Raw genomic sequence first — 10,487 nt, 5'->3', positions numbered from 1 at the left:
GTTTAATTATTATAACTATTTAATTCAACATCAAGGTTATCAAACTCGAGAGTTTACGCAGACTCATGAGAGTTCTATAGACTGGACTCGTAGACTCGTAAGAGTCTACTTCATATAAAAATAATAACAAAATATATATAAATAAAATATTAATTAAACATTTCAACAATATAATAAAATAAATCAGTAAATCATAAAGTTCAAAATATTTAAATAACCAAGTTTAGTAATAATACATCACTAGTAGGCAATAACTTATAGAGGTTATAGTAGTGGTAGATCATTCTTATTGAGAGTTTGATGTTATTAGAGAATAAGAGTTTGATATTATTAAATGTGAGAATTTTGTGTTTGAGAATCACATGCTAAATGAAGATATGTTAATGCTAAACACACAGAAAACAATAAAAAATGACTTACATTTTGGTCTAATTTTTTTAATTTGCTAACTCATTGACTCGGTGGTAAACTCGAGAGTCTACCGAGTTTACTTAGAGTTTATAGAGTTTACTCAGAGTCTACTAAAAAAAGAATTTACTTAAGAGTTAACTCACAAAGGATAAATGGACTTATAAACTCGTAAGAGTTAGTAAATTAACTCGAGTTTGATAACCTGTTCAACATATTAATATATTTACCTACCAAGTGATGTATTGATCGTATTAAGCATTATGTTTATGACGTTGACAATAGAGATGTGTCCGTATTAATTTGTACCATGAATTATTACATTTATAATATTTTTATAAAATTTATTTTAACTGTACGTATTTTTTCTTCATCGTACTATTATATATTTTTTTAATTTTATCTCATGTTTTATCAATTAATATTAATGTTTATTAGTGTTAAGATTTTTATTAACCAATTAGGAAAAAAATAATTGTTATGAAAGGTTATTTTATTATTGTAAAATGTTTTATTTGATCAGAAACTATTTTTTAATGATTTTTATGATAAATATTATAAAAATCAACAAATTTCTTATATATAATAATAATAATTTGTAATTAGACAATAATATAAATATTTACATTGTCATTGCATTTCATCTAAATCAATTAGAAAATACCACATAAAAATATATATTTTAAATTATTTATTTCAAAATTTATAATTTTCAATTGCCTACAAATCCATAATTTGATAATAATATAAATTACTATATTTTAATTGAGTTATTTCTTTTGTTGCTATACAAAACATTTTCTCTTATCACGTTCGTCGGTTTCGTGATCCATTCAAGATGATTTTTTTTATTTTTTTTGCTAATTATTAATGAGATGGTGAATATAGATATTTATAGATATAGAATATTGATTCAACAACCCATGTAAATTTTACTCGTAACATTGGCAGTTTAAATATGAAATCCGGTTTGTTATTAATGCACACAAACATTATTAATTTAGGTTATGAACTAAGGTCTCCATGGGAAACAAGAGGCGTGACATACTCAAAAGGGAGAATGAAAAGAATCACTAATCTTGTCTAGAAGCATACGAATGAAGCTTAACATTAATGCCTTTTCACCTCATATACCCAAACAATGAAACAAATCACGGGACAAAGTACACATCCAAAGGATATATTTTGCACCATCAAGTTGTTGTGTTTTGTAAATTGCAGCCCATACCACTTGTTGGAGCTCCACATAACAGTGACATCAAAGTGTGTAGTACATACAACCCAAAGAAAACATGATTAATTAAAAAGGATTGGGGGGTGCAAATACAGCTCAAATACTTATGAACAACATGATGCAGCCCTAGTTCCTTCGGCGGGTCTGTCAACAAGAACCATTCCTGCTGGGTTCTGAGCTGGCTGAGCCCTTGGTAACCTCTTGGCTGTTCACAAAAGCAAATGTGAGTCGTACAAACGTAAATACGGTTCAGCAGTTTATATATAGCAGCACAAGAAACAATCTAAAAGCAATGCAGGGTATTACTACAATCATAAAAACAGTGCAATTAGACCTTCTCCATGAATACTTATAAGAGAAGAAAACAAGAAATAAGTTTTTCTCATAAGCTAAAATTAGCTTATGTATAAGTTAATTTGTAAAACCTCTCATATTAGCTTCCCCAAAAGCTGGTTTTAACTTGCGCATAAGCTAATTTTAGTTTATGAAAGAAGCTTATTTCATTTCATTTCATTTTCTTATTTTCTTTTCCCATAAGTACTTATAGAGAAGTTTATCCAAGCAGGATCTAACTTGGTAACAAACATGTCATGTGCCACAAATTGAAGTGGACAATGGAGTGGATTGCAATAGTTTACTTATGACAAAGTGAAGAGAAAGGATAGGGGACAAAAATGTTGTAGCATTATGTAGCCTACAGAGGGTACATGTAATAAATAGATCCAGCACATGTTTGATGAGCTGGATATGCTATCAGTGGGTCCAAGATAACCAAGTCACCAATTACAGATTTTATGAATTTTGAACTTCAATCAGCAGTGAATATAATAGCAACTTGGCCAGTAAAGTGGGGGTAGAGAGAGTTTCTCGATTCCCTTTAAAGTTTAAAGGCTTTCCTCCTCTTTGGACTGATGTCCCTCTTAACTTTATTCTAAGCGATTCAATTTAAAGATGAAGAAAATAAAATACTCATTAAGAAGCCTAAGGCAAAAAAAATAGGAAGGGCCCCAAACCTATTTCATAGAATATATCATTCACGTTGGATGCAGTTTTGGCAGAGGTCTCCATGAAAAACAAACCATTTTCTTCAGCATATACACGTGCTTCCTGCAATATCAATGAATTAAAATTAAAACTAATAAACTGGTAGGAGCAAGACATGTCATTATGGAATGTTGGCTGTATAAAAAAAATGAAACTACACAAACATATGCAAGCTACCAATCAAAACCGAAGAATCCAAACATGTTGCAAAGGTAAATTACACATTATAGTATTTTTTGTACCAAAATTGAAATTGCAAAGGTAAATCACTAAAGATTTTTTTTATCAGCTAAAATCACTATAGATAAACCAGTAAAAGCACAAACAGTTTATACAATTTGAACTTTGCAAAGAGGCGTTAGCATTAAAAATACTCTTGGCAAATTACAGCATGTTTAAAACCCAGAATTTTATCCCTACCTTCTTGCTTTAGAAAGGTTCACTTTCCTCTGGAACACTTTGAAGATTCAAAAACACTAGAACTGTTAATCAGTTAGCAAAATCTGACAATTGATCTGCATAGTGATAAATTTCTTTGCCAAATTCATGGGTACATATACATTTTCTATTTGGACCAGAATCCATGACACCTTCCATCATTATTTTTTCTATAATTTATGCATTCAATAGACGATATTGTTAGAGATTCTAATTCTTGATAATTAACATGGAGTAAAAAGGAATGTTGGAAAACAATAATACTTACTTCAGCTGTCACTTTCCTCTTGTCTTCCAAATCAGCTTTGTTACCAGCAAGAGCCATGACCATATTAGGATTCCCTGTAACAATAAAGAGAAGAAAAAAAAAATGCTGAGAGCATAATTCAAGAATCTAGTTATGCAACTTCAACTACCACAAACAAAGTATTACTTGAGGGAAACCAAAAGTAGCCAATGTTTAATTTAATAATTCAGAGAAACCCCTCAAACCAAACATTATTTTTCAACAAAAGCATTGCCTATATTATCTATCTGTTGATCTAGAATGTACATCATTGATAGATGTGTCCTAGTAATATTTACGGAAAAATATAGATATATATTTATTTAAACCATTAAAAATCATATGCATAGGTAACTTGTTAAACAAACTAAAAGTTCAATGTGTGTTTCTGGCTCACTGCAAATGGGAACTTGAATCTCCCTAACTGTTCACAATCTTCTCATGCACACATTCTCACACTATATCATGTATAATTCATCCATATATCTGCGATTCCATTACAAAATACGACTTTATAATTTCCTTAAATGATTAACATAAGTCATTTTAACAGGTGAGATCTTAAAAATTACAAAAAAACAAATATTAAAGATTGTGGCAAAATTAATTTACAAATAGGTCACATCCAGAAGTGTGCAAACAGTAAATAAATAGTCTGATATCCTTTTGCAATCTATAATTTTATGACTCAGAAAAAAGAACCATAAGAAAACTTCAAAACCAATAAGCTAATACCTTGTTTTTGAAGCTCTTGGACCCACTTCTTAGCTTGGGTAAAGGAGTCCTGTGAAGGAAAGATAGAACTAATCATATTAAAGAGTATTAAATAGACAATTACATTAAAAGCATCGATTTCAGCCCACCAAAAGACAAAAGCATGTACCGATCAAATGAAAGAACCCTGGGAATGAGTTTGATCTACTCCTCTTTTACAAAAAGTATGATGTTTTCTTTAGAGAAATTAACGATACAATATTGATCCATTATACTCGTCTTTCAATATTTTTACACAAAGAATGGTTCAATTTCAATGTTCACCATACAAAACTACAACCTACAAATATATACTTTGCCAAATTACACAAGGCCTTTGATAACTTTTGTTATGTGTGAAAATCATTCATGGTCCTTCATCTTACAACTAAAGCATCTACAAGAGTTTTTATTGACATGAAATCAGAGTTCCTTGACTAAGTGATCAGGAGTTTGATCTTTGCTACCCTCATTCATCTAATATTAAAAAGATGGACCAAAAGACACTTTCGTGAGGGGTGTAATGGATATAAAAACATTTCATGAGCTTTTGACTTGAGAGATTAAGTTTTTGGAAATTTTGGTTATTTAACAAATTATTTTAAATGAACTTATTCCTCACATTCATTAGTTTCAAGAAGTGATAGCATGGTTTAGAATAAGTAGACCCTGCGCATCAAGAAGTCTTGCGCAATGTTTTCTGTTAAAAAGGACCAATCAGTTATCCTCTGGTAAGGAGAGCATATAATGTCTTTAAAGTAGTACACTACTCACAATTATAATAATTATGTTTGATTTTGGTCATGAATTGGAATTTTTAGGCTGTTAACTTGTCAAATTTGCAGACTGATTGCTGTTACCCTTTATTCCATTTTAAGGTATAATAATTCACGCATTTGTATATTCCACTTGGTCAGAATGTTTTCAATGCATTAATTATTTTTCAAGCAACACAAAGATATGATGAAATTAGGCAAATCATTGAAGACAGTTTAATGTCAGTCCAGAAATACATTTACTAGACCTACGAAATGCAGCAAAATAAGCACTTGCTTATGCACATAACTCAACAACATAAGGTTTACCATTCCCATCATGATTTTGAGACCAAGCAGCCAGTACAAACAAGCTGCAATTTTTTCCATATCCCATGATAACTAATCACCATTTTACACATTTAGATAAATTACAAAACAAGATAGAAATAGAAGAATCAAGTTAACATGTCAAAACAGCTTGTCAATGGCATAATTATCAATCTCGGATAATGGCTTGTAGTAGCAAACGCTATAGCAAGATAGCAGGTGGGAAGACTTCTATTTTAAATATTATAATTATACTCTTGTAATACAAACTAAATAGTTTATACTACACACATAAATACTTAAAAAAAAAACAAAACAAAACCCCAAAAGAAAACATGATAAACAATATGTCACAATTTACATACACGATCACCATCAATCTAGGAGCACTAAGAACATATAATAAAGTCAGAAAATGAAAATGATGGTGAAATTAATAGAAAAAGAACATAACAAAAGAAAATAACAAATTAGATGAAAACTAGTGGAATGTGAACTAAGCATAGAGAAAGAAGAATAAAACACACAAAAAAAAAAACTCCTGTAAAGTGTGAAGGAGCAGAGGTCAACACAGGTCACTTTTTTGTGGAATATTTTACCCCCCAAAAAAACTCAAACAACAATGTTTCAGGGGTAAAAATTGGTTTCTGAAGCTGATATAATTGTAGAATTGCTATAGCACGTGAAAAGCCGCTATTGCAGCTACAATGGCTGCTATTGAAAAATGCTCCGCCATTTGAATCTTATGGCAGTTCAGGGCAGCTCCACTTTGCCATAGCGAACTATTGGCTACTATGGTCAATTGTACACCAAATATTGTCCATTTAAATAGATATTCAGAAATATCCAAACACAAAGATACCATACCGAGCTAGTGATGTCATAGACAATGATAGCAGCAGCAGCGCCTCTGTAATACATGGGAGCCAAGCTATGGTACCTCTCTTGTCCTGCTGTGTCCCAAATCTCAAACTTCACTGTCGCATCATTTACTGCCAGCGTCTGTGAAAAGAACGCTGCCCCTATTGTTGATTCCTGTCACCACAAAAAGACAACATAAATTCAGCAACACAATTGCCACGTTTCCATAAGTTAAAGACTCATCATCAGGCCCAAAACAACAGCTCTTAAAAGTCAAAACCCAAAACCATCAACACACAACTACAAACAGAAGAAAAATACCATTTCCCCCGCCACACCACAACTATTTAGGCATCATTCAAAGCTCCAAAGTTATAACAATCAACACTCACTAATCACTGCCATCATAACCTCCATGATCAAATCAGGTTGTACCCTTTTGTGACCAACCCGAATTCTTCACATTCTATGATAGTTTTTAACAAAAAAGACATTTGAAACAACATAACCCCATTACTGATCGGCCAATTTCACAGCCGAATCAGCATAAATTAGCTAAACTAAACACACGTCTGTGATGAAAAAACGTGAAATTCAGGCAATATTTTCATCATACACAACAAACCCAATAAAATTCGAAGAATTTCCCAATCAGAAGAACGAAATCAAATAAAAGGATAGAAAAATAACCTGAAATTCGAGAAATTGACCCTTGACAAAGCGCAAAACGAGGCTGGATTTCCCAGCACCCATGTCCCCGAGAAGAACCTGATGAAAAGAACAGGGCGAGAACATCATCGGAATCGAAAAAGATTGAGAGAGAAAAAAAAAACAAAAGGAAATCGAAAAAAGAGATGATGGACCCACCAATTTGGCATTGAGATTGTTGTGTCCGATCGTAGCCATGGGAAGAGAATTGGATCGATCGGAGACGAAGAGGGAAAAGAGAAGAACCCAATACGTGAAAGATTAGAAATTTGCACTTTGCGGATTGGTGGATATATAAAAAAAAATTGAAGATTGAAATGATCAAATCAAAAAATACAGAACAAGAAACTCTCTCTTTGAATTCTATTGCTTTTCGCTTAAGTTGGGTTTCCTTGCTACCGTCTGCGTCCAAAAGCGTTCGTTTTATTTGTTTTTGGTGTCGTTTTTGTCCTTTCTTTTGCTTCCTTTTTTATTTTTATTTCTTTATTGTGATTATTGTTGGTGGCTTGACTTTGACATGCAAATTAGAAATTGCTTTTGCTTACAAGTTGGGCAAGTCCACGGAAGAAAAGAAAAATAAGAGAATGAAACACGTTCCCTCAAAAAGGAGCACTCAAAATTTGATCCCTCTTTCCCAGTTTCCTTTGCTTTCCTCTATGCTAGTGAGGCCCATAATGCAACTCTTCTTATCTCAAGGATTATTAATGGTTTCTTTGACTGAACCAGTGTCTCATTTTATGGAGTTGATATTATATTGAAATTCTATTTTTACAGGATTTTTACTTTAGTTATTGATGTTATTATTATTATTATTATTTACTGCAAGAAGATTATATCATTTCATTGATAAGGATGACATTAATACAAGCGATCATGCATATGTTCAAAATCCTGAAGACCGGCATAAAACCGAAACACCCTAAAAATACAATAAACAACTTGATTAGCTTGTTTGTGTACTAAACTCAAAGATGACTTATGAATTAAAGAAAGTTTATTTTACATTACATTCCTCTAAAATACTGCCAAATTTAGAGGATAAACACATGCCATCATAGACTTGTTTGCAGTCAATTATGGAATTATGGAACAACATTTATGTCTACTTTGATTTTTATACAGGCCTTTATAAAAAAAATCATCATTATAAGTAAGCAACTAGTAAGTTAAGGAATAAGTATTTTTATTATAAATTATCATTCATTTTAATAGTTAAATAATGAGGAAGTTTTTGAGGTTACCAAAAATATACAATAGAAAATTAGTTATAAACAATAATATAGATATAATGTTAACATAATTAATTATAGATGACAATAAATATATATATATATATATGCATATATAATATTAATATAATAGTTCTTTTTGTCAATCTTGTTTAAACTTCTTAGTACTATTTTATTTATCCTCTAGTTATAACAATAATTAGTTATTGAATTTAAAAATATTTTTCATTTATAAAAGAGTCAATATTTGACTAGGAAAAGAGAGACACTTTGTGTATATTTAAAATAAAAATAAAAAGGGAAAAAATATACGTCTATGTTACATAGCATTAACGTATATTTTACATGGACATTTGTTTATTAAATAAAAAGTTTAAAATTTAATTAAGTGATATGACAACCAGAAATTTATTGGCTTGATATTTGTTGACATTAGAAGACATAACTAAAAATATGTTTATTTTTCTTCATCATTCATTGACTCAAAATTATAAGTATATATAGATAAAAAAAACTAGTAAAAAGAAAAAGATTAATCAAAACCTAATCTAAATCTTACAAATATAATCCTATTAGATAACATAAAAGTTTTTTATCTTCCTGCATATAAGATATCATATCTTATGATCTCTATCATATCATGATTGAGTGAGAAGTAAAAAGAAAAAAAAATCATCTGCCATCAAAAAATTTACCAACCTTATAAAATTAACATTTATCGATTCAAAAAATAAGAAATAAAATAACATCTTAAGCTTTATCAATTATAGGGTAAATAGTCACTTTTGTCTCCCAATATCTAATTCGTTGACAAATGCGTTCCTAAAAGATAAAAATATAAAATTTAGTCCCTGGAAGTGTAGAAAGTGCGACAAATATATCCAACTCTTAATTTACATCTATCACCGTTAATAAAATAACCTACGTGGTACGGAGGGATAAATTTGTCACTGAAATGATTTCTAGCATAGGGGCATATTTGTCATAATATTTTTTTTTTACTTTTCGTCTTCCCACTCCACTGACAAATGCGTCCCTGAAAAATGAAAATGTAAAATTCAGTTCCTGAAAGTATAAAAAGTGCGACAAACATATCCGGACGTTAATAATGAAATATATAAGAGAGAAGCTAGGGAAAAAGGGATTAAAAAATAGTAAAATACAACTTAAGATTTGAACTCTTATACTTTGATTATTTGTCTATTTATCCATCTATCAAATTATTAATTAGTTTTTTAATTAATCAATATAACTACTTATTTTCTAAAAAAAAATAAATTTCTTTAGTTTTATGATATAAAAAATTGAGTTACCATTTAAAAAATGAAAGTCTTTTATTTCTTGAAATTTTTTGTTTCTTTAATTAATTATTAATCTTTATTACATACTTTGTCAGAGTATGTCAAATGGAATACAAGGTCGTTGCAGCCTCTAAACCAATGAGAGATACAACTCTACATCCCAAAGACAAAAAATAAACTTCTTTATTAGTTTTTTTTTTAAGTTAACATTTGTATTAGTTTGAGCATTATTGTATTTTTATTTTTTTTCATTTCATTCATATTATGTATAATAAGTGTTATCTCAAGTGGAAGCACATAAGGTTTATCCAAGGGATTCTTTCATATTTGAGGTATATATATACGTTTTATTGATTAAGGAAAAAGACTTGTAATTCCACTTTAACTTTATTTAGTTTAAATTTTGTGAGACTTTTTAAAAAAAATAGTTGATTAAATTCTTTTTTAAAATAAATAAATAAATAAATTTGGTCTCGTGGCCAATTGTGTTTTTTCTACTCAAAACTCTCGACATATTATTTTCAATCTAAATATAACGGTACTTAAGTTGGAATTGAGATATGGAATAATTTTAAAGATTAAAAGTGAGAAATTTAGTAGAAATTAGATAAAATTATAAGATATAAGATAAAGTTTTTGTTTTAACAGTAAAGATTAAGGTTTGACAAGACTTGAAATTTGTGTGTATTCTTACACATTCAAACAACTTTTTCATTGCTCACTATTAAATATATATATATATATATATATATATATATATATATATATATATATATATATATATTGGGTACAAAGAGAGGGTACAGTTGTCTCCATAGTACGACTGTCTACATACAACTACATACACAATACTTTAACACTCCCCCTCAAGCTAAAGCATACAAATCATATGCACCAAGCTTGGAACATATATATTGAATCCTAGTTTCTCTTAAGGACTTAGTTAGAATATCTGCCGGTTGGTCATTAGAATTGATGAACTCAGTGATAATCTCCTTGGACAATTGTTTCTCTCGAATGAAATGACAATCAATCTCTATGTGTTTAGTCCTCTCATGAAAGACTGAATTTGAGGCAATGTGAAGAGCTGCCTGATTATTACAGTATAACTTCATTTGCACAACTTCACAAAATCCCAAC

At 30.0% G+C, this 10,487-nt stretch overlaps 1 protein-coding gene across 2 annotated transcripts; it reads right to left on the bottom strand.

The window, feature by feature from the left end:
- Positions 1-1,455: 1,455 nt before the first annotated feature.
- LOC114382494 (ras-related protein RHN1-like) lies at positions 1,456-7,214 on the bottom strand. Of its 2 annotated transcripts, XM_028341962.1 has the most exons (7): positions 6,977-7,214; positions 6,800-6,877; positions 6,116-6,283; positions 4,146-4,194; positions 3,393-3,466; positions 2,656-2,749; positions 1,507-1,847 (listed from the first exon to the last, which is right to left on the bottom strand). In XM_028341962.1, exons 1-7 carry the CDS (start codon positions 7,013-7,015, stop codon positions 1,747-1,749), a joined length of 603 nt encoding a protein of 200 aa, XP_028197763.1. In that variant the 5' UTR covers positions 7,016-7,214; the 3' UTR covers positions 1,507-1,746. The 2 variants fall into 2 exon arrangements, with proteins under 2 accessions (XP_028197762.1, XP_028197763.1); XM_028341961.1 differs by having other exon boundaries at positions 1,456-1,847; positions 6,800-7,015.
- Between the last annotated feature and the right edge of the window lie 3,273 nt (positions 7,215-10,487).

Source organism: Glycine soja, chromosome 13 (genome assembly GCF_004193775.1).
Source record: "Glycine soja cultivar W05 chromosome 13, ASM419377v2, whole genome shotgun sequence".
NCBI lineage: Eukaryota > Viridiplantae > Streptophyta > Magnoliopsida > Fabales > Fabaceae > Glycine > Glycine soja.
The sequence above is the reverse complement of the archived record's forward strand: the minus strand, read 5'-3'. Positions and strand labels throughout refer to the sequence as shown.

Bases quoted from the DNA above. Each gene is read 5' to 3' on its own strand.
- LOC114382494 (XM_028341961.1), bottom strand. From the start codon at position 7,015: ATGGCTACGATCGGACACAACAATCTCAATGCCAAATTGGTGGGTCCA. The intron at 2,750-3,392 runs GTAAGTATTATT...TTGATATTGCAG, and splicing joins AGAGGAAAGTGACAGCTGAA to GAAGCACGTGTATATGCTGA. The intron at 1,848-2,655 runs GTTTGGGGCCCT...TTTTGTGAACAG, and splicing joins TGATATATTCTATGAAATAG to CCAAGAGGTTACCAAGGGCT.